Source organism: Lygodium microphyllum, chromosome 19 (assembly GCF_053477565.2).
Source record: "Lygodium microphyllum isolate KBCC chromosome 19, Lygodium_microphyllum_v1.1.10, whole genome shotgun sequence".
Lineage (NCBI taxonomy): Eukaryota > Viridiplantae > Streptophyta > Polypodiopsida > Schizaeales > Lygodiaceae > Lygodium > Lygodium microphyllum.
In genome coordinates, this window is record NC_141153.1 from 114,201,649 (window position 1) to 114,226,952 (window position 25,304).

General features: G+C 41.4%; 1 protein-coding gene across 2 annotated transcripts in view; it reads left to right on the forward strand.

Annotated features, from left to right (window-relative positions):
- The first annotated feature begins 771 nt into the window (after nt 1–771).
- The window catches only part of LOC148020285 (mitochondrial-processing peptidase subunit alpha-like), a 34,532-nt gene continuing 9,999 nt past the window's right edge, over nt 772–25,304 (forward strand). Inside the window, exons 1-4 of one of the 2 annotated variants that reach the window (XM_087700615.1) lie at nt 772–963; nt 1,432–1,689; nt 1,761–2,057; nt 2,143–2,310. In XM_087700615.1, coding sequence (XP_087556741.1) covers nt 925–963; nt 1,432–1,689; nt 1,761–2,057; nt 2,143–2,310 — 762 coding nt within the window. In that variant the 5' untranslated portion in view covers nt 772–924. The remainder of the gene's footprint in view (nt 964–1,431; nt 1,690–1,760; nt 2,058–2,142; nt 2,311–25,304) is intronic. The other variant, XM_087700616.1, reaches the window with a different exon arrangement.

Here is a 25,304-nt window from a genome sequence, read left to right on the forward strand (position 1 = left end):
ATTATAAAAGATTCAATATCTTTGGACCTTTGTCATAGCTTCAAGTAGCTAAAGTTGATACATATTTTGTATAAAATGGCCAAGAAATTGAGTTGTGTACTTAGGCATCATTTTACTAGTGCCTTTACCCTAGCAAGAGGGATGCAAGTGGTTATTACCTCACCCCAAGCTATTTTGTTGCCATTTAATTAGAAAACAACAAGATGGTTGTGACTTCTATCTTTAATTGCTCCAAACATTCTCAATGAAGTTTTAACTTTACTTACAATGATGAAGCAATAGACCACAAATTATGTTAAAGGGAATGATGACATGAAGGAACCATACTAATTTTTGTGAAGAAATTACACCAAGAAAATATCTCTGTAAAAAAAACCTTGTATAATATACTAGCTTGTATACATGTTGTTGCACACATTGGTATGATCACGAGGTCCATTGTTGTAAAAAAATACCAATAGGAAAAGGTTTACTTGAAATGTAAAACTACAGAGGACCTTAATCTTTTTATTAAAAAAAAAGCGATGATCATGTCATGTATGGCTTGTTATTAGATACTCTCACAACGCGCTATACAAGTAGAGCTTGAAATCCACCAGTCCATCCTTGGGAATTGAACCTAGCTTTTGATGCTATGCACATAGATGTCTTAACGGCTACTCTAAACGGTGCTGGGTTAGGGGGAAAAAAGAAATTGCTAGAGTTTGTAAAGCACCCAAGTCCTCTTTTTTTTGAAGCGCTGTGTGTGTGTGTGTGTGTGTGTGTGTGTTTTCTTTTCTAACAATTAGGCTAGGTCTTGCAAGGCTTATTTTGACTCTCTGCATTTCTGCGTGCATCGGGGCATCGTCCTCTGACGAGAGAGAGAGAGAGAGAGAGGGGGTAGGCCTCCGTCTGCGCGCGCGATCGTGGTCGTCCTTCGACGTCATGTTCCGAGCAAGCGCGCGCCGTTTGCCTTCTTCCAAGGTACCTCCCTTCCCCCCTGTTTTCGAACTGTCACAACAAAAAAGGAAAAAATCACTGTTATGATCTTCTTGTAAAAATGTATTGATCCACGTGCCTCTATAGTAAATCTCGCTGCTTCAGAGAAAGAAATGAGCAACATGATTCCATGTCTCCACCGAGCGTGTTGAATGCTCAATGCGGGAACACACCATTGTGCAGGTGCTTCGTGTAATGATGCATTGATGGCTTTCATGTGAAAAAATTAGGTCTGGAGTACCGAGAGATATGTGCTGTCTGTGACAATAACTTGTGCTTGCTACTGTTTGGCTTTTCTGCATAAAGTTACTTGCTACATGTCTCTGTATCGATCCTGCATACTGTATATAGTGCGATTGACTTTTGCATCAGGGAGGGAATTTGGTTCAGTCATGTCGCAGACTACATTTATGTGATTTCCTTATTGCTTGGCTTTTTGCTTTGTGTTTGCAGCAGCTCAATCTTGTCAAGAGGAGGGGCATTACTTCCAGTGCACCTCGATTCGCAGTCCCTGCAATATCAACACAATCTACCCAAGGAGGTTTGCTAGGCTGGCTTCTAGGAGAAACACCAGCATCGAAGCTTCCCCCATTGTATGATCCATTGCCAAATGTCAAAATTCCACCTCCTCTGCCAGACTATGTGGAACCAGCACCGACAAAAATAACTACACTAAAGAATGGCTTGAAGATTGCATCGGAGAATACACCGGTACAATTCTGCTTTATATGGTCTTCTCTCCTGTAATGAGGCTTTAGCTGATATATATTTCATCCTTGTAGGGCCCCACCATATCAGTTGGCATGTATATCAACTGTGGATCAGTCAATGAAACCTATGACACTTATGGTGCAACCCACTTGTTGGAGCGTGTGGCATTCAAGAGTACGTTGAATCGCACTCATTTTCGTCTTGTACGAGAAGTGGAAGCAATTGGTGGAAACATTACAGCTTCTGCATCTCGCGAACAGATGGCATATACTGGTGATGCTATCAAGACCCACATGCCTGAAATAGTGGAGCTGCTTGTAGACAGTGTCCGCAATCCAGTGTTTTATGAGTGGGAGGTCAAGGAACAGGTGATGGTGATGATATGCTTCATTAGCGCAGTGTCTTAATATTGTAGCTAATTTGATTCTGATTACATACAACATGCTGCTTCAGGTTGCAAAAATAAAGGCAGAGCTGTCAGATCTTATGAATAACCCACAAAGTATCCTGTTAGAGGCTCTTCATTCTGTAGGCTATGAAGGAGCTCTGGCACAGCCTTTGGTGGCTGGTGAGTCTGTGCTTGCAAGGATAAATTCGGATGCTTTAGCAGCTTTTGTTTCAGTAAGTATCACATTCCCCAGTTTATCAGTTACATTGCCAGATTACTGGCCTGTCATCTACCATCTTTCCAAAAGTTTTGTGATTGACTTTGCACTGTTTTGTTCTTAATTGTATTTTGCTTTGCTCTCTCACCATGTTCAATTCCTTTGACACCTAGTCTGTTTGCCTTTGCTCATTTGTGCACTTCTGCCGAAAGCCCAGCTTACTGACATTTGTTCAATTGTGCATGTCTGCTGAAAGCTGTGTGCATTTAGCTTTAGTTATCATTGGATTGATGGATGGCACCCATGCCGGTGTGGTATGTTTTTATTTTTCCTAGGGTGTACAATCATGTATTTGAATAGTTTGTTCACCTTTTCTTTACAAATGTGTGAGCTGGATAAATGTTGCTTCTATTCAAGGTTTGCATATATCTCAAGTATTTTGTTGCATTGCCATGACACATGCAAGATATACATATGATGGATTTGATTTTGTTACAGTCCTCGAATAGTATGAGTTACAAATTTGGAATGTGGCTGTTGAGAATTGAAAGTGGAGTGAGTTGGGGATGCATTGCCATGGAGCTAGCTACTACTACTAATTTTTGTCTTACAGGTATGACTTGCCTTATCTAGGTGTTGGTCTTATCTTGTTGGACCTTTAGGCATAGTCACAAGTGAAACAAAACGGGAGGGGGAACGGGCAGGAATTGTCGTCACTTGTGACTATATAGTGACATGGAATAGAAATAAGCTTTTGTCCTTGCAATCCTCAATTGAAAAAATGACCATCACTTGTGACTAGGCCTTTAGGGCTAGGATAGTGATGCTTACAAAAGTATTATTCTCTTCCTCACGAGGGGAAAAACCAAAATAGTTCATCATTTTTGGTCTTAAGTCTAGACTCTATAATCCATTGCATGGACCTCACCCCAAGGTGTCTTCTTAACTCTTTTTTCTAAGATGATAGAGTTGATAGCTTATAGGGGGAATGTTGCTCTTTGTAGAACCACAAACAACCATTGCATTGGTGAGCTCTTTTCCTATGTTAGGTGATTTATAGGTGTATACATCTAGAAGCTCTGTTCTTTTCTCTTTGAAAAGTGACGAAGGAGTTCACGATTCATAGAATAAACATTGCATTTGTGAGCTTTTGATCTAGCTTGCTTCCCCTTCATTGTGATAGGGTTATGTGAAAGGATTGGGGATGAGAAGAATCACTTAGCACAAAAGATAACATTATTTAATACTAGTTAACATTAGGCAACACCCTTTAATACTAGTGCTTCTCTCAAGGAGGTGTTAGGAGTGGATGCAGTGATGAAAGCATGGAAAATCGTTGTAATAGATTGTTGAATACAAGAGAAGAGAAAAGAGAAACACTGTAAAAGAAAGGAACATTGCAACAAAGAACTCTGAAGCAAATAGATGCATGATGCACTGGAGAATCTAGAGGGATGATTGCATCACTTGTGTCGAGAAACCACTTCTTCAATTTACACACTTTATTTGGGGTTTCGCACTGTGAGCCCCAAAAAGGATTGATGTCCACATTTTGATCACCTTTTTCATGGTCGCCTACGTAGTGGTGACAAAGATCAAACTTTTGAATTGAAGGAAAACAAGTAAGGAACGAACACTTCAAAGCTTGAGAAAAACACAGATAAAATAGGTGTGCTTAAAGGGCTTTTTCTTTTGACATGCGGTTTATTCTCAACATGATCTAGATACTCTAAAGCTCTTTTGTACATTCCATTGTAAATTTCCTATCGGTGCTAACCTTTGAGAACAAAGCTTCTTTAGGTTGGGTAGGCTTGTAATGAAGCATTAGCTTAGGGAAGAGTATAAAAGGCTAAGATGTAGCATGGCTTATTAGGAGAAGCAGAAGGGTGATCATGAATTGTGATGTCCTCAAGTAGGGGTATGGAAAGGAGTGGAGTGAAGAGGGAAGAGTGTGGGAGTGACGGAGGAAGAGGAGTGGAGAATGACTAAAGGAGTGGTGGGCGATGAATGAATGATTTGCCAGCCTATTTATAGGCATAACTTGTCTAGGGTGGTGCACCATTGTGTAGGTGCACATTGAAAAAGCGGTTAGGACACTAGCCCTTTTTGGGGCTATTAGTGCAAAACCCCAAATGAAGTGTGTAAATCAAAGAAGTGGTTTCTCAATACCCTCCTCTTAGGCCCAAAAAGGGATGAAGAAAGAGGAGTGACGAGATACGATGAAGATGTAGAGGATATCGGATCCACATGAAAAGTAACATGTAGGAAGGAACAGTAGACATGATGAATTGTAGAACCTGACTCCACCTTGGGAGAGAAGCCACCAGCTTCGGAACTCCATGGTGGAAGGAATTTGAAAGTCTCGTCACTAAGTCATAGCTGAATCTCCAAATCTAGGTGGTACTTGAAGATCTTGGGTGTCAATAGGAGAAACGACTGCTCGAAGATAACCATCCCCAAAGAGTAAATGGTGGGTGAAGAACTTCATGATAGGGAATCTAAAAACTCATGGATTATGGACTCCAAATCATTTGATGATGAAGGAAGTGCCGTTGGTCATATTGAAGAACGTATTTGGGGTGTCGAAGATGTTGAAGAACTCCAAGAGGTGGTCTCTCTCGAACTTGAGTAGTCGAGGGTGGAAAGGGAAGGCTTATGCGGATCCAAGGGTGGGCAGTAGTCGCTATCTCTTAGTGGAGCGGATTGTAGAGCTGAAGTAATGGAAAGTGTCGAATAGCCACTATCTTGTGAAGGAGCGGACTGTTGGGGGATGGTATCTAACAATCACTGTCTCTTCATGGAGTGGATTGTAGAACTGTGGGTTATCAAGATGGCATTCTTAAAACCCTAGAAGAAGTAGAAGCAACATCCGTAGTGCATTGCGCTGGTCGGGAGGAGGCTGTGGTACTAGTCGATTCTCTTGTGGCTCGAAAGGGCTTAGCGTGCATCGGCTGCGTCTTATTGTATGAGCATAAACTCTATGGGCTAGAAGGGAAGTGCCTGGTGTTGAGCTAAAATATGCATTACTTGCTGATTAGCCTCTTAAATAGCCCCAAAACACACTAAAAATGCTCTTCTAGAGTAAAACCCTAAAACGGGGAGCGGTTCGAGAGAGTTCAGTGGAAACCCTAAAACGGGGAGCGGTTCGAGAAAGTTTAGTGGAAACCCTAATTTTTGGGGCGTCCTTCCACATCTATAAATAGACAGGCTGCCTCCATTCAGCAATCATCCTTGTTTTGCAGGTTACACCAGCCCACACACCCTCTGCTGCTGTTGGTGCCCAGTTTCCAGCTTGCTGCCCGCCTCCATCTGCTGTCCAGCCATCATCGACTGCAGCCACATCATCTTCAGCCTGTCCATTGCTGTAGGCGACAGCTCTCAGCTGCTGGCGACTGCTCCAAACTGTCCCAGATTGTTGTTCAGCCTGCTGTCCATCATCTCCAGGGTCAGCCAGCCTGCGTTTTCAGCATTGCAGGCCCTGACACTCTCAGACACTATTTCAGCCTGCTGTTTACAGCAGACTGTGCATAGTTTCCAGCCCCCGATGGGTGGTACACTGCTGTGTTCACCAGTTTTCAGCCTCTAGACTGCTGCGTTTTGGTGACCAGCCTGCTGCCATTCACTATTCAGCACTCCTACACTCCGACTGGTGGTCAGAGACTTGGGATCCGTCTTCGGTGGACGTCACACTCCGACATTGCTCTACCCTTGAGCACACTATACACTCTTACATTCATTTACAGCATTCATTCACTTCAGAGTTGTGTTCTCTCTCTCCCTTCTTCTGTTTATGTTTGAGTTTTTGTGTTTGAGTTTTGAGTTTTGCATATAGGGCTTGAGTTTTGAGTTTTGTGTTTAGGGTTTGAGTTTTGCCCTCTGTGTCTGTGTCTGTGTCTTTGTGTTTTTGTCATGGTCGTACACTGTGTGTGTCCTCAGTGCATACCCTAGCAGTATTCTTAACATGTACTTTGGGGGTGTAGGGAGCAAAGGTCCACATTGGCAAGCATTGGTGGGGGTTCCGCTGATGTCGAAAGAGGAGTACCTAGTGGTTTGTCCATCCATGTGTGGAAAAGTCATAGCACCGGAGTGTCAATCTGTAAAGGGAGGGGGTGGGGGAGGAATAAAAGGGTATCTTTGTCTCCTGATGATGGAGTAGAAATGAAGGCGAAAATCAATAGATGATGCCAACTCTACAACTTGTCTTTACCTTCTTTGATGCAAAGGGTCTTCTGGCTCATTGAGCACCCTTGGCTTTGATACCATGTCAAAAAAATGACAGAGAGATGAGAGATAGTAGGGTTTGCAGGGAGAAACAATGTGCTTATGGCAAACATCGAGAGAGAAGAGATATGAGAGTGCACAAGGGAAGAAGGAACACGAACACAGAGAGAGAGAGAGAAGAAAATGAAGGAAGTACTGCATTGACCAAAGATGAATGTTGAATACAATGATGTGGATTGATTAGTCCTTGCACGCAGCCCAAGGCGTTAGTGAGGACACCAAATTAGGCTGAGATGATGGCAACACCAAGTTGGAGAGTATTTGGGAGTTAGAGTGTGCTGAAATCTGCAAGAACGATCAGTCAAGTGTGGGCTATGGCTATATATAGCCAAACTCCCCTAAAGTTGGCTGATTGCTAAAAAGGCCTCTAAATCTAGCCGAATTGATAAAATAAGGAATGACTCCAATAAATGTAGTCCAACTGCACATAAAAAATGGAAAAATAATGACAAAATATCCTAGGTAGTTGTGGAGTAGGTAGGCACTGTTTAGGGGGGGGGATCTAGATGATAAACAGAGGAAACGCACAAGAAATGTGCCTAAAATGTAGGAAACACATAGAAATGCACACTAAATTGTCAGAGGTTCAATGTCTCTGTTAGACTTTGATAAACAGAGGAAACGCACAAGAAATGTGCCTAAAATGTAGGAAACACATAGAAATGCACACTAAATTGTTAGAGCTTCAATGTCTCTGTTAGACTTTGATAGTGTCAGAAGTGGAGCAGCGGTGGAAGCATAAACATGTGCTGAAATAAACTGCTGAAACACAAGACAAAAAGAGAAAAGAAAGAACACGATACAGATGAGAACTCAGATGTATGCACGGGAAATGGAATCCATATATCTGAACACGAGACAGTCGCATACAACGTGAGTCACTGGCTGCGTGGGCACTGGCACTGGCTCCTCTCTCCACAGAGTCTGCAGATGGTGAAGATGAAGTGACTGACTGAGGAGGAGCCACTGAGTATAAATAGGCTGAAAAAGTGGGGAGCAATAATGCTGGTCGGACAGCATTAAAGCTGGCCGACTGGTGCATAAAATGCTCCACTGGCATAAAATGCCACACCAGAAAAATACCTAAAATACCTAATAAAAAATGCCCAACCCAGATCAAGCTCAGACTCACACATGAGCTGACAAATACTCTGCTAACACCCTCTCTCAGATCATGAGTGATCTGATACAATACAATAGTACAATGAAAAGGGATCAGAAACTATACAACATAGAACCACCAAGTAGAACCATGGATACCCAAGCAGTGGGTGATCAAGCCACCACCAAGGTGCCTCGGAGAGAACCTGATGTCGATGTCGATTGTACCAAACACCTGAAAATAGAGAAGATCATAGCATGTCTCTGTGTCCATCACCAATGTCTCGCAGTAGCATACAAGACCAGCCTGTCAAAAATGCCGCTGAACATAGGTGACCATGGAGTCCCTGCCTTTGGCCAGACCGCCAAAGTGTCCCCTCATGTGAGCTCCAGACGAAAGCCTCCCGCTTTCTGTCAGATAACCAGCTCAGCATGAACCTGGATGTCAATCCCAACTCCAGGATTTGATTCCGCCAGACTGAAGTCGATACGTCAGGGACGTCCCTCTCTGGAACCTGTGCACCTGTATAAAAGTATAGATGAGGTGCGGCTGCCCCATCTGAACACCCGCTCACACTCCCTCTCTGGCACAAGAGAGTCGTGAGGGATGACCTCATCACCACCACTAGAAAGCAGCCGAGGAAGGGGCCACCAAGCCCTTCCCGCGATCCAAAGAAGAGGATCCCTTCCGCGCCTTGGACTTCACCTTGGTCGGAGGATCGGAGTCGGAGTCTGATGAAGGAGAGGACTCATCGGTAGAGTCAGCATCCCGCTTCGTCTTCTGCTCCTTCTTCCTGGAAGCCGCTAACTTCTTGCAGTCCTTCCGCAAATGTCCCTTCTTGCCACAGTGGTAACACTGGGCCTTCGACTTCTTCTTCCCGTCACCCCTCTCTGAAGCTACATAAGCCTCACCTCCATAATGTGCCGGAAGCCGCCCCTGTAATCTCAAGGATGCCTCATGTAACTTATCATCAGTGGAAGTGCACGAAGGAGCCATATGGAGAGGATAAGAAGAGAAGTAGAGAAGAGATGGAATTTAGAGAGGAAACACAGCCAAAACACAAGCACAGACTACAGAAAAAGAGAGTTCACATGCAATATAACCCAAAATCTGATCAATAGAAGACAAAATCTGCTGCAGAAAGTCAAAAAATCAGTCAAAAACTGCCAAAAACAGCAAAAACGGCCTGAAGGAACAGCCACCCAGCCACGAGAGATGCTGAATCAGCAAAACGCAGGCTGTAAACTGGAGAAAACAGGTAGTAAACTGTCGCCAGCAGCTGCAGATGAAAAACGCAGGTAGCAGAGGGTGCGTAGGCAGCAGAGGGTGCGGAGGCAGCAGGCGATGGCAAAACTGCAAAAAACGCAGGCTGAAAACAGTCCCAAAACAGGTCGCCTGGCTGCAACAGCAAGCGTCAGATCAGCAGGGGTACAAAACAGTCCTGAAATCAGCAAGAAAACACAGCAGAAACACAAATCCTGAAAACTGATACCATGTCAGAAGTGGAGCAGCGGTGGAAGCATAAACATGTGCTGAAATAAACTGCTGAAACACAAGACAAAAAGAGAAAAGAAAGAACACGATACAGATGAGAACTCAGATGTATGCACGGGAAATGGAATCCATATATCTGAACACGAGACAGTCGCATACAACGTGAGTCACTGGCTGCGTGGGCACTAGCACTGGCTCCTCTCTCCACAGAGTCTGCAGATGGTGAAGATGAAGTGACTGACTGAGGAGGAGCCACTGAGTATAAATAGGCTGAAAAAGTGGGGAGCAATAATGCTGGTCGGACAGCATTAAAGCTGGCCGACTGGTGCATAAAATGCTCCACTGGCATAAAATGCCACACCAGAAAAATACCTAAAATACCTAATAAAAAATGCCCAGCCCAGATCAAGCTCAGACTCACACATGAGCTGACAAATACTCTGCTAACAGATAGGAGCTCACAACCTAGAGATGACAGAAAGACATGACTAAATAGGGTAGGTTAACAAGAGAAACTTAGAGACACAAAAGAACACGGCGATGATGCATTGAATCATGCTATGAGAAGAAAAGTTGATATAGCAGAGCATAAGCTCTGAAGATGACTGCATTGTCCTGTTTGAATTAGGGGGCAACACTTGTGGGGAATCTGCACAGTAAAGGGAGCGAAACGTAGTCCTTCGTGTAGTAGGCTATTGAAGCAATCATTGGAAGGTGAAGACACCTGTTGAGGGAGCAAACCGTAGTCCTCTAATGTTGCCAGAGATGAAGAAGATGATCACTAGTTTTGGAGGGAGCAAACCGTAGTCCTCATGTGTCAGGGAGCGGCTTGGGCAGCAAAACGCAAATCCGAAAAGACTTGAATGCTGAAAATGCAAATGTTTAATGGAAATGAGCTACAAACACAGATGAAATCACTAACGTTAGGCTATGGATGTTGTTACCAGATGCAAGACAATTGATGCCAAGCTTTAGAAAATGATGGCAGTTGGAGGAAGGACTCAAACTGCAAAACACAAATGCAAGGGTCATGCTAGGTAGATGGAAGTTGATGCCTATTGGTGAAGAGCCTCCAGATGATGAAACGACAAAGTGGATGATGATGTTTGTTGGAGAAGATTGACACCTATGTGGAAGAAACTGATGCCAAGCTGGAGAAACTTGTTGCCAAGATGAAGGAAGCCTCAAAACGTAGATTTGATTAATTAAAAACAGGGCACCTAAAGGAGAAGTAGAAGGGTGACCATGAATAGGGATGTCCTCAAGTAGGGGTATGGGCAAGAGTGGAGTGAAGAGTGTGGGAGTGATGGAGGAAGAAGAGTGGAGAATGATTGAAGGAGTGGTAGGTGAAGAATGAATGAAGTGACGGCCTATTCCTATACATAACTTGTCTAATGTGGCACACCACTGTGTGGGTGCATATTGAAAAAGTGGCCAAAATGTGGACACCAGTCCCTTTTGCCCTTTTTAGCGCTATCAGTGTGAAACCCTGAATGAAGTGTGTAAATTGAAGAAGTGGTTTCTCAACACATTGTTCACCACAGCCTCGCTTCAATCATTCTTCACCCCTCTTCCTCTGTCCTTCTGACACACTTTCCTCTCTTCTTCGTTGCTGCCCACATCCCTATCCTTCAGTCATACTTCACTCCTTTTTCTCCTTCACTTTGGTACTCTTTCCTCTCTTCTCTGTTGCTATACTAGTGGAGGATATCGCAATTCATGTTCGCCCTTCCTCTTCTCCTTTAGGTGCCTTGTTTCCATCATTAGATCTTGCGTTTGGAGGCTTACCTTCACTTTTCTACCTGATGACAACATCCATACCTTGGCCGTCGGTGTCAAGCTATAGGCTTGCGTTTGCACTCCTAGAGGATCTCCACCATCACGTGTCACCCCCTCCTACTCATGGCATCATCTTGGCTGTTGTATTTGGTAGATTCAGGGTTTCTTCGGCCAGCTTGCGTTTGCAGCTTGCCAATACTCCTTTCATTTGGCGTCACATCCACACACCTGGTGTTAGCATCTAGGCTATCACCATCTGCGTTTGGTGGCTTACACAACTTTGGCATTTGTGTTTTGCATCGAGGTCATCTCCACGGCATCTAAGATTTGTGCATATGGGACACAAACACTCTCTAGGAATGCATTTCTTTTAAATAAACGAGGTTTCTTCCTTAATTAAGGATGTTTTGGGGCTGTTTAAGTGAAGCCAATGCATTTTTAGCTCAACAAAGGATTTGAGTTGGAGTTTGAGGAAGAGGATGACTCAATGGAAGAGTCATGATCTTGCTCCTTTTTCTCCTCCTTTCTCAAAGTTGCTAACTCTTTGCAATTGTTGCGCAAATGTCTCTTCTTACCACAGTGATAATACTAGACTTTCGACGACTTCTTCCTTTCACCCCTCTCGACTTCTTCTTTCTTTCACCCCTCTTTGAAGCTACAAGGGCGTCATTGGAACCATTAGATTGCGATGGAAGCCTCCCTTGTAATCGCAAAGACGTTTCGTGCTCAAGCAATATCGAGGACATTTGTAGAAAATTGATGGGTGTTGATGAAGTCTAACTCCGCAAAGCATTGGTCACTCCATCAAGCTTCGGAGGGAGCTTGTAGAGCATAGTCCCCACAAGATGAGCCTCCGGAAGGGTGGATTGCATGTGTTGAAGCTGGTCTTATACCTGTGTGACACAAAATAAGAAAAATTGAATAGTATCCATCGCTGTGAACCCCATCTATTGGAGTTGGCAATAAAGAGTGATGGCATGACACATGCATAGGCGAAGGAGTCTCGTACAACATCTGAAGCTTTCCTCGAATTGTTGGAGAGGTCTTGTAGTAGGTGATCATTTGGAGGACTTCTTTAGCGGAGAATAGCAGAATATGCATGGGCATCATCGGTATCCCATGTGAGCACGACTTCTTTATAATTGTCCTTGTCAAAATCAGTTGGAAAAGGAGTAGGACACTCAGGACACTCACAAGCTCCAGACAATGTACCATAATTGCTTTTGTACAAACTAGGCTTTCATAACATCACTCCAAGTAAGGTAATCAGTGCCATGTAATTTGTCCTGGAACAACAAGGGGGAGGCATTTGTAGAGGATAGGGATAGAAAATAAAGTTACGAAGAGGAGGAGAGAAAGAGTACAGCCAAAGCACAGCATAGACTGCACAAAATAGACTTCACATGCAGTGTTTGATCACAAAATCTGCAAACACCGGGAAGAATCAGCCAAGAGAAGATGGAAGAAGCCAAAAATGCTGTCACTCAACCTTCAGGAGCCCAAGAGGCTGAAAACACAAAGGTTGTAGGTGAAAACACAAGCAAAAGAGCTGTTAAATACAATCGACGGCAGTAATGTAATGCAGAAAATCAGAAAATGTTGGCAACAATGCTATTAAATACAGCCAGTGCAGCATGTGAGATGCAGGCAGCAGCAAAATGCAAATTGCTGATGGTTGAAAGGTCCGTGAAACTGGTTACCCAGTGCAACAAACAAGGAGATTCAGTAATCAGCAGTAGAAGATGTGCAATCAGTAGAAAACAGCAGTAGAAGTGTAGATCTTGAAATTTGATGCCATGTTAGAAGTGGATGTAGCAACAGAAGTATAAATAGATGCTGTAATAAACTGCTGAACACAAGGACAGAAGGGAAAAACAAATAGAACATTGCAAAGAAGAGAACTTAGAAGAATGCTTAGAAAATGGGATCCATATACCAAACACAAGATTGTCGCATACAACAATGAGTCATTGTTTGCATGGGCATTGGCTCTAGCTCCCTCTCTCCAACAAAATGTTAGGAATAAAGGCTCACCGTGCGTGTTATGGTGTTTGGGTGTGCACGCACCCTTACGCTTGTACTTTATATACATGATCAAAAAACATAAAGTGGTATACTTTGTCATTGTACCCACACATTGAGTGTCGTGCTCTCACTTTCTACTCTGAACTTTGCACTCTCCTCTCACTGCATATCTAAGTTGTACTCTATCTCAATTCTCGTATACACTTGTCTTCAAACGGGTATTAGAGCGGGCAAGAGGCAACTTGATAGTTGGTTAGTTGACACATGTGACTGTTAAAACTTAAGTGGGCAGCCGGTGAAGTAGGTCTGTAATGTATCCGCCTTGATTTCTTGATGGATAACGTTTTAGTAGTTGTCCAGAGTTTACCTTCTAGCCGTTGCTATCTGTACTCTAATCAGAATGATCGGATCCTGTCTGGCTAGTTAACCCTAGGTCTACCCCGCAAGGCAAGCGTCTTGTCGTTACCTACGGAGGACCGACCTGAAGGTTCCTAATTGACCTAATAGTCACCTATCAACAACTAACTCACATCTGGAGGTATTCTTTGAGAGGCTTATTCTCCGGAAGGAGCGATTGCCATTACCCTTGGTTCATGGAGTACAACGCTTTTTTTCAGTAGCAGACTAGGGATTTATGAAATCCCTCGCAGTGCTCTGACACAGCCATTGTACCTTTCCCCTAAGATAATTTACCGTTCGGGTTTTGAGACCAAACCCTAAGTAAGTCAGCGAATCGGCGGTGCTTCCTAGAGTTTCTTCCTAGTGTTTGTTTTTGGGAAAATCTCTTGGCTAACTGAGACCACCTTGCCATAAGTCTGGATTCGTCAGGAATCCATCCATCCGCTTTTCTCTATGAAAGTTCTTAGTTATTTAATTACCTACCACATTATGTAAAACATATAAAAACAGCTTCATTAATTAAAATCCTTTTATGCATAATTGTTCGTTTACGTAATTTACTTATAGTTTCTTCCTAGTGTTTGTTTTTGGGAAAATCTCTTGGCTAACTGAGACCACCTTGCCATAGGACTGTATTCGTCGGGAATCCATCCATCCGCTTTTCTCTATGAAAGCTCTTAGTTATTTAATTACCTACCACATTATGTGAAACATATAAAAACAGCTTCATTAATTAAAATCCTTTTATGCATAATTGTTCATTTACGTAATTTACTCATGGACATACAATCAGAATAAAAACAATTTCATTGATTATATTCCATAATATGTGTTTTCTTGCCCATACAGGAGAAAAATTACAATCACGTGCTACCTCATCCGATGCATCTGCATATCACCAAGATCAAATCCACCTATAGCTAGCATTTATAGGTGTCCCAAGTTGAACTTGGGCCATACAGGGGACCTAGTTGTTCTTAGATGCGAAAAGGGATTTATTAGCCAGAGCCCCCTTGGCACCCTATCCATCTCCTACTTAATACGATCCCTGTTGGGAGACCTCTCGCCATTGGAGCCAGTCCATACTTTCGCGACGGTAAAAACATCCCCTCTTGGTATGGGGATTCAACACCTATCCTTGGGGGAGGTATAGGGCTCCTCAAGTTTTATCTGTTCCAATACTTAATTTAATCAGAAACTTTATCTAGAAGATTACAAACAAGATTGATGTCTGCAAGCAGTTATGACTTCAATCAATCATACAACTTTCAAGTGATGCTCAATTCTAGTAGCAATCGACACTTGAGTTTCACATAATGAAATCTTCCCCTTGGAATTTAACTAGGGGTATCTAGATTTTGGGATCTCTAACGTCTTAGTTATTGTAACCAAGTTTCTTGGCCTTAAGTCAGTATTTCTCAAGAGACTTATTTTATTTGGATAGGACTTTTTTAGAAAAGCCTATGGTATCGAGATTGGTAAAGGGTTGTTGTCTGCGCCTGTGACTCCGTCAGTGATTCTTGTGCTTGCAACTCCAATTGTTGCTTCCACGATAGTACGGTCATTCATGATTTTTGCTTTTGAATTCTTTTTCTTTGGGGCCATGACAGAAATATGATTCGTAGAAGAAGAAGAAAAACACGGCAGTAACATCGGTTGGCAAGGGTGTAAGTCTCTTGATGATGATGGTGGATATTGCGGGATTCAATGATGTAGGCCTCGCGGATGATTCTTCTTACCTAGGGGAGAGCAATACTTCACTCTCTCTAGTAGATGGAATAGAGACGAGAGTAGAGGTATGATAGAATAGGATAGAGTTCTTTAGTGTCTTCTCTTCTCGAATTAGAGTAGAAGAGGATGAGAGACCTTCAACGTATCCCCTTCCTTGGGTTGAACGGAATTATGTCTCTTCGCCTTGTGGAATAGAGTCTCCTCCTTCTTGATCAGCGTCTCGTCCGGTTAAGATTGCTCTTGTCACTCCTTTTGGTCATTCCCAAGTCCTCAATTTATAGTTTTGCAAGGGGGTAGAAGAGAGAACACTTGCTTTTTTTTTTGCGTTTTTTGATAACATCATCGATGACAAAGAGAACACTTTCTTTTAGCGCTTTTGATGACATCATTGATGACGCCAGAGAGATCAGCATCTCGTTCCGTCAAGATTACTCTTGTCGCTCCTTCTGGTCATCCCCAAGCCCTCAATTTACAGTTTTGCAAGGAGGAGTAGAAGAGAGGACACTTGCTTTTTTTGTGTTTTTCGATGACATTATTGATGACAAAGAGAGAATGCTTTCTTTTAGCGCTTTTGACGACATCATTGATGACGTCAGAGAGAGAGATCCATTTTTGTAGCGTGAAGATGAAAATGTACGAATCTATCGGCAAGCACCTTGGCATACTTGGCACCGGGCTACGAAGGCTTCGTTGGCGTCGCTGGTTGCACGCGAAAAGCTCTCATTAGCTTGTAGGAAAATCTTTCCGGGAGGTCACCCATCTCGGCAATGTCGTTATGCAAGTGCGCTTAACTGCCAAGTGACTATCCACTAGGCTAGTTTTTTTTTTGTTGTTCTATACTACAAACATAGTTTTAATAAGCTAGTCTTGGGAGGGTCTCTGTGACATTAATGTGACATTAAAAGTGATATTTAATGTCACATTAAGGTAAATTTAGGGGAACATGCACGAGAATGACCGTCCGGGCTCTTGGGCGCCCGAACGGGGTTAAGGGAAGCCTAGAGAGTAAGGGAGTCCAGGAATAGTAGGACTCCAGGAAGTTGACGGCTGGCAAAGGGATCAGGCTAGAGGGCCAGCACTCATCTAGGCGTGGTTGGGAGGTGAAGGATACTCGTGCTTTCATCGTTTTGAGTTTTTCTGACTCTCCGTCATCTATCATTGGATCAGTCTCTCCTTCATCTATCATTGGTATCAGAGCCGTGAGGATTCCTGAAGGTCTTCAACAGAAGGGCAGTGACGAATTTGAAGAAAACGGGTCGCGTGAGAAAACGGGTCGTGAAGAAAAACGAAAGCCAGAAGCGCCCTGTCCCGTCGCGTGAGAATCGACGGGCCGTGAAGGAAAATAAAAGGGGAGAAGAGAAGCGCCACGTCACGTAAGTGACATTTCTTTGGGAAAAACGACTGACGTAAGGACTCGTTTCTGGTCCGTCGACTGGCGAAAGGCAAAAAGGCGATTTCGTTTCTGGTCAACGCCTGCACAACGAACCAGAACCAGCGCGAGATGACACGATTCCGTTTCTGGTCAATAAATGAAGAGGCGTCAGCTGCATCAGTCGTGAGGCATCAACCGTGAGGCAAAACGTGATCTGATGGTGCTCAACGGAGGCAAAATGTGTCACGATTGCTGTGCGTGAGACAATTGCTGTGAGACAGACAGAAAAATATCATACACGACTGAAGCCATAGCCTGCCATTAAAAATCAGGGAAGTACTTTATCTTGTATGCAAATTTCTTATTTTTGCTTTCCAATTCCAGTGTATTAATGGCAGAAAAAGGGAAAGAAAGGGTAATGGAAAGTTCTAGTTCCGGGGATCAACCTATGGTAGATCCCCATGAACAAGACATACAAGAAGAACAATGGGAAGAATTTTTTGCCACGCGAGAGCAATTCGATGATCTTTCTGCTCGTGTGCAAACTCAGGGGGTTCAAATGGAATTTTTAACTCAAACACTTACTGAAATAAAATCTCAGTTAACTTTATTGTTGGAAAAAGATAAAAATAAGATAGAAATCTCAGATGTCCCATCTTCATCGAAAGATTTAGATGTGACTATGCGAGATCCTAAAGAACCCCAAACTTATCATAAATTGAGGGATAATCCGGTTTTAAAGGATATGAAACCACCTCAATTTTACGGGGAGGAAAAAGATAGGAATAAAGATACAATCTTTAATTTCCTCCAAAAATGGGAAGATTTACATAAATTGAAAAATACCCCACCACATCTCCAAGCACTGGAGGCTAGTTTAACTTTGGGGCCTAAAGCATATAAGTGGTGGCGAACCTTAAAGGAGACGAATAAAATACCTGAAACTTGGGCTCAATTTGAATCCGTCTGTTTAAAAGAATTTCTTCCTGAAAATGAAATGGAAAGAAATTGGGAAGATTGGGATTATGTCAGACAAAAGGGAAGACCCCTACTGACATACCTGGAGGAATATCATGAGATAATCCTCAAACTGGAAGAAATTGATGAATTCCAAAAAACAAGAGGATTCATTAGGGGACTGGATAAAGCCTGTAAAAAGGAAGTAAAACGGAGTTTACCTAAGACGCTTGAAGAGGCAATTAAATTTGCATTAATTTATGAAGATAGTACGCGTCCAGGTACACTCACTAGTCTCACTGATATGGAGCCCAAGTCTAAGGAATTGGAAACCTCAAAATTTGTGGGCAAATTTAAAAGAAAAATGCCATTTTTCAAGGGTAAAAAACAACCTTTTGAAAAGAAACCATATATGAGGCCAAAGTTAAGTCCTGATGACTTTGATAAGGCCAAAAAAGAAAAATTGTGTTTTAATTGCCTATCCCCTAACCATGCTGCTTGGAATTGCCCTCAAAAGAAAAAGGGGGAAGACAAAGGAAAGGACAAGGGCAAGGGAAAAGAAAAACAAATCCATGTAGTGCAGACCTTAGAATTAAAGGGCCATGAAAAGTATAAATCTTTAGAGGTCTTGCACATGGATGTACAACATAAGTGTTGTATGTCAACTTCTTTGTGGCAGCCTACTTTTGGGCCACATGATTTACTTAGAGTACATGGATTGATAGCTGGAAAACGGGTTAGAGTCATGATTGATGACTCTGCCACATATAATTTTATAAAATATGCACTTGTCAAAAAATTGAAACTTCCCCAACAAAACAGTGAGCATCAATATGTTGTTCGTATGATGCAAGGCCAAGACAATAAAATATGGGATACAATGGTATCCAATTTGGAAATCGAGATTTAAGGATATAAAGATAAGCTTGATTTCCAAATAATGAACATGGAAAGAGCTGATATTGCTCTAGGGAGCGAGTGGCTATGGGGATTGGAACCATCCTTAAAACGTAGCTATCACCATAATACACTGGAATTTGAAAGGGATGGTAAGACTTTTGTCATTCAAGGTGAACATGAAGTATCTGATAATCCTTTGCTGTGTTCCACTGAAGTTCAGAAGCTGATAAAGAAGGAAGTTTGTGAGGTATATATGCTATGGTCTCTTCCTGTACAGAATACTTTTACTTTCTGTAATATAAAGCAACAATTTTCTTATGTTTGTGAATTGAATGTTAATAATGAATTGAACAGTTTGTTAGATGATTTTAAAGATGTGTTTCCTTCTGATTTACCAAGTGGCCTTCCACCAGATAGGGGTGAAATAAATCACCCAATTGATATAAATAAGGACACATACCCAATTTCAAAACCACCGTATAGGTTAAGTGAAACACAGCATCAAGAAGTTGAAAAACAAATTAAGGATTACCTGGATAAAGGATTTATTCAACCTAGTAATTCACCTTGGGCTTCACCAATTTTATTGGTAAAGAAAAAAGATGGTTCTATGCGACTTTGTGTTGACTATAGAGCACTTAATAAAATAACGGTGAAGAATAAATTTCCTATGCCCAGAATGGAAGATCTTTTTGATCAATTGCAAGGGGCAAAATTCTTCACAAAGATAGATTTAAGATCAGGCTATCACCAAATAAGAATTAAGGCACAAGACGTTTCCAAGACGGCATTTCGTACTAGATACGGGCATTATGATTTTTTGGTGATGCCTTTTGGCCTCACTAATGCACCAGCTACCTTTATGAAGCTGATGAATAGTGTTTTACGGCCCTATCTAGGACATTTTGTAGTAGTCTTTTTGGATGATATCTTGATCTTTAGTAAATCAAGAGAAAAACATTTGGAACACTTACAATTAGTATTCCAACTGTTAAGAACACATTCCCTTTATGCAAAGAAAACTAAATGTGAATTCTTTGCACAAGAGGTCAAATATCTAAGGCATATTATCTCGAAAGAGGGAATCAACATGGATCCAGAAAAAGTAAGGGCAATTATTGAATGGCCACCTCCACGGAACCTGGAAGAGCTGCAGATCTTCCTAGGTTTATCTGGATTTTATCGTAGATTCATTCGAGATTATGCCAAAATAGCTGTTCCAATGACAGACCAACTTAAAGAGAAAGGGAAAAGTTTTAATTGGGGAACAGACCAAAATGGAAGTTTTCAAAAACTTAAGGTAGCTATTGCTACAGCTCCAGTATTATTAATAGTGGATCCCAATAAACCATTTGTGGTTGAAGCTGATGCCAGTGATAAGGCAATAGGCGCGGTCTTATTACAAGAAGGTCGACCAGTTGCTTTTGAAAGCAAGAAATTAGATCGTGCAAAACAGAACTACTCTGTTTATGAGAGGGAGCTGTATGCAATAGTACATGCAATGAAGAAATGGAGACACTATTTGTATGGTGCCAAACTTTTGATTTTATCGGATCATGAAAGCATTAAGTGGCTTAATGATCAACCAGATTTACACGGGCGTAAAGCCAGATAGGCCGAACTCCTCCAAGAGTTCGACTATGAGATAAGATATAGAAAGGGAAAGTATAATATAGTAGTTGATGCACTCAGCAGAATGCCCATCATTAATGAATTGAGTTTTACTCAGTTCACTTCCAATTTGCTTGAATCTTTAAAAGGGAAATGCCAGGTTGATCCGGCATATTCCAACATATGGGAAGCAATAAAAAATGGGGATCCAAATGAAAGTGCTTCTACTGAGGAAGGAATATCTGAGGATGTTCAACAAGGAAATGGAGCATCAGGGGTTGCTCAAACTGGATTCAAGTGGAAGAATTTTACCATTGATAATGGTTATTTACTCTACAAGGGTAGGGTATGTGTCCCGAAAGATATAGAAATAAGGCGCCAGATACTCTTTGAGTGTCATGATACCCCTAGTGCGGGACATCCAGGAGTTAATAAGACTTATAGTCTTATTAAAAGGCAGTTCTATTGGCCTGGAATGAATAAGGACGTCCTTGACTATGTGGTCAAATGTAATAAATGCCAGGTTAATAAAGCTGAAAAATTAAAAATGGGAGGACTTATCCATCCATTAGAAATTCCTTCGGGAAAATGGGAGAGTATCTCCATGGACTTTATTGTTGCTCTACCTAGAACACAGAGGGGGCACGACTCTGTGTGGGTAATTGTGGATAGGTTAACCAAAATGGCTAGGTTTATTCCAACTTCAACTGATGTTAAAACACCAGAATTGGCTAGATTGTTCGTAGAGAACATATACCGATTGTATGGCCTTCCGGCAAATATAGTTTCTGATCGGGATAGAAAATTTGATAGCCATTTTTGGCGTGCGGTATTTAGGAAATTGGATACTAAACTTAGCATGAGTACGGCGGATCACCCGCAAACTGATGGGCAAACTGAAAGGGTTAACCAAATTCTTGAAGATATGCTTAGGGCATATGTAAGTAAAAGGCAAACTAATTGGGAAGAGTATTTACCGTTAGTAGAGTTTGCATATAACAGTGCCAAGCACTCTTCCACTGGATATAGTCCATTTATGTTAATGTATGGGTTTCAGCCCCGAGCTCCTTTTGCAGTAGGACTGCATAAGGAAAAGGTTCAGACAGCTAAAGATTTTTTGGAGGATATGAATACTATGTTAAAATTTGCTCAAGAAAATATTAAAAAAGCTCAAAATCGAGCTAGAGCATATGCAGATCCTCACCGAAGAGACATCTCCTTTGAAGAAGGAGAATTGGTCTATCTTAAGGTGCCTGAACAAACTAAAACTATGAAAAAGGGACATTGTCCAAAACTTTCACCAAGGTATTGTGGTCCTTTCATAATACTTAAAAGGGTGGGAGAATTGGCTTACAAGCTCCAACTACCTGCTGATAGTAAAATACATCCAGTTTTTCATGTAAGCAAATTAAGGAAGAAGCTGGGTGATTTGGATAATATAATCTTAAATGATGATATTGAGGAGTTATTCTATGACCAATCTAATCCACATGAACTAGAAAAAATATTAAATGTTCGTAATAGGCGAACGAGGAATACTATTTATCAAGAATGTTTGGTTAAGTGGAAAGATTGTTCAGAAGAAAGCTCAACATGGGAGCGAGTAAGTACTTTAAAGAAAAGGTTTCCCGATTTACAGTTAGACCTTCCAAGTATCGTTTTCGAGGACGAAACCGATTCTTAAGGGGAAGGAAATGTGACATTAATGTGACATTAAAAGTGATATTTAATGACACATTAAGGTCATAAATGTGGAATGTGACATTAAAAGTGATATTTAATGTCACATTAAGGTAAATTTAGGGGATACTCGTGCTTTCATCGTTTTGAGTTTTTATGACTCTCCGTCATCTATCATTGGATCAGTCTCTCCTTCATCTATCAGTCTCCCAAGTCTTTCTTTCATGAATTGACATATAATACCTCATTAATTATTTTCATAATGAGAGTCAGTTTCATAATTAGAGCTAGTATTTAAAAAAATAATAATAAATGTGTGACATGAATCAATTTTCTTTGAAATGTATACGCACATTAAAATAAACTAAGTAATGGGGACATTACATTCTTCCCTCCTTAGAGAAATCGAGATGTCCTTATCTTGAGAGAAACTGGGGGTATTCTTTCATAAGGGTTACCTCATCGATCCAAGTGGCATCCTCTTCAGGATAATCCTTCCATTGGATGCGATATTCTCTAAGGGTCCTATTCTTAAGGATTATTTCTTTTACATCCAAGATTCTATCAGGTTGAAGTTTAAGTAAACCTTGGCTTCGCATTACAACTTATTGATAATCAGGAATATGATCAAGATTAGGTACATAGGTCAAGAGACTTACATGGAATACATCATGAACTTTTAGGGTTTGAGGAAGTTGTAGCTCATAAGCATTAGGTCCAAGAGCCTTTATGACTTTGTAAGGTCCACAGTATCTTGGACTTAAGCTTCTTGAATTTTCCCAAGGATAAAGAACTTCTCTTTGGGCTTACACGGATAAAAACTTTGTCCCCTTCTTGGAAGATTGACTCTTTTCTCCCTAGGTCAACATAGGCTTTCTACCGATCTGGCAGCTTATATATCTTGCTTGATGGTCAAATAGGTGGAGGTATAACATTCATTTGCTTTTGATATAGATTTGGTATGAAAATTGGTGAAATTGACTTTTTGGGCATTGATTCCAAGGTACAACATTGTATTGCTGTTTTGAGCAATATTGGCATGCTTTTCGAGGCATTTAAGGCAAATTTTGCTTGGAGACAGCTTTGTATAGTTTTGTGATTGCATAATCTACTTCTTATTGGGATTTCAATACTCGTGTGAGTCCACTTTGTACTTTAGCTTAGAAGTGTTTGGTTGCAATTTGTGCATTTTATTGTAGCAATAGCTCAACAAGGCCACAATGATCATAGCAACATTTTGGGTGTCCTTGCTTGAGAGGACAAATTGGATGGCACCAATTACTCCTTGTGGAGTTTCATGGTGCACAATTTGCTGGTTGCCAAGGGTCTTTGGGATTTTGTGATCGGTGATCCGACTAGACCAGGAGGATTTACTCCTCAAATGCCTCAAAGAGGGGTTGGAAGATAGCAAGCTACCCCTATTGCTTCCCACATTCCTCCTACATGAGAACACAGTTTCAAAATGGGACTTCAAAGATGCATAGGCCTTGTCTTTAGTTGCTCTATAAATCAAGAGAGTAATAATGCCTCATATTTAGTCTTGTAAGACCGTGAAGGCAACATGGAATATTCAATAGATGTTTGCAACTAGAAGTGAGGCAAGAATGTCTTACTCGAGATGAGAATCGACAAATGCAGACATGGATGAGTGTGATGGTATGACAAATCACTTTACATTCAGGATTTGAGAGCGTAGCTAATGAATATTGATGAGGTGATATTCGATGAAGGAAATGGTAAACATCACATTGAACTCTCTTCGGGAGTTTTATCTTGGTTTTCATACTTAATTGAATTTGTCTTTGAGGGGGGCACAACCACCCCTCATATTCGTGGCGTTAACGGGCCTCTTGTTGTAGGAGGAATAGACTTGGAAGAATGTGGCTATGAGATTAGGTGATGTAGCTATGCTCTCTAGTTATAAACGCAAAGGCAAAGGCAAACATGTGAAAAATTAGCCTAAGGCTGATGTGGGACAACCATTTGGCAAGGCTGCCCAAGACTCAGACAAAGGGAAAAAGAAGGGTAAATGCTATTGTTGCAAAAAGCCCGGCCAATACGTAGATGAATGTAGAAAGAGGTTAGCAAAGGAGAAAAAGAAAGTCTCCAGCTTGGTTGTCCACAAAACATCAGCCACGCAACACAATCTTTGGATGGTGATGCTATAGCCAACTTGGTTGAGGAGAATTGTGCATTTCTAACTTGCAGTTATGACATGTCAATGGCTGATTCAGCATTTTATGCTATTGAAAGAAAACATACATAGTATTTTGATAGTGGGGCATCACTTCTGGGAAGTGTTTGTTCACATCCATGTAATTAGCCCTTGCGGGGAAAAGAGTTTCTTGTGTGAACAGCTCTAGCTATGATGTTTGTGGCATTGGTGCAATTGTGATGGATCTGATTTTCAGCTTATTGATGTATTATTTGTGCTTGGGATTACTAAAAACCTTCTTTCAGTTCAGCTTTCAATAAGCAAGGCTTTTAGGTCATCTGTGAAGATGACAAATGCATTGTCAGAGATAGAGAGCTTGATTATGCTCTTCAATTGTTAGGTATTTTGTAAAAGAGTTTCTTGTGTGAACAGCTCTAGCTATGATGTTTGTGGCATTGGTACAATTGTGATGGATCTGATTTTCAGCTTATTGATGTATTATTTGTGCTTGGGATTACTAAAAACCTTCTTTTAGTTCAGCTTTCAATAAGCAAGGCTTTTAGGTTAGGTCATCTGTGAAGATGACAAATGCATTGTCAGAGATAGAGAGCTTGATTATGCTCTTCAATTGTCAGGTATTTTGTACAAATATCTCTTTTTGTTGGATACTTATGAGAAAAAATTATCATCATGCTCTGACAATTAGTACACTTACTCCCACTATGTAAATTGCGGAGCTTTGGCATGCTTGCTATGGTTTGAGCATTGGTAGCCTAATGAAACTTCAGTGTTGTTGGATGGTGGATGCGTTGCCTCTAGTCAGTACTCCACCTCCCCATCATGTGAGGGGTGTATACTCGGCAAAATGCATCACTTTGCTTTCAAGAAGGATGGTGCAGTGCATGTTTGGAAAATGCAACTCATACAATTTGATGTGTGTGGTCCTATGTGGACTAGAGCACTCAATGGCCATTTGTATTTTGTCACTTTTATAGACAACTATTCTCGTTACACATGGGTGAATAGTCTCAAGGCAAACTCATATGTATGTATGCACTTCAAACATTTGGTTGCAAAATTGGAAGTAGAAACATGTTTGAAGGTGTAGAAACAGGTTTGAAGGCGTAGACCCTACACATGGATTGAGGGGGGGAGAATATATTTCGTGCATTTGAGACATTCTTGCTTGAGTATGGCGTTACACAATAGGCCATTGTGGGGATGAAACCTCAATAGAATGGAGTGGTTGAAAGAAAGAATCGTGGACTCATGGAGATGACCAGATGTATGCTGAAAAGATAAGGGCTGCCACATAAGTTTTGACTTGAGGCCTTTAATGTGCAAATCATGTGCTTAATTGTGCTTCAACTAAGGCACTTAAGACAATCACTCCTTATGAGGCTTGGCGTGATAGGAAACCGAAGGTTGATTACTTCTATGTGTTTGGATGTATAGCATATGCTCATGTGCCTAAAAAGCATCATGGGAAGCTAGAGAATAAAACACTTAAATGTATTTTTGTTG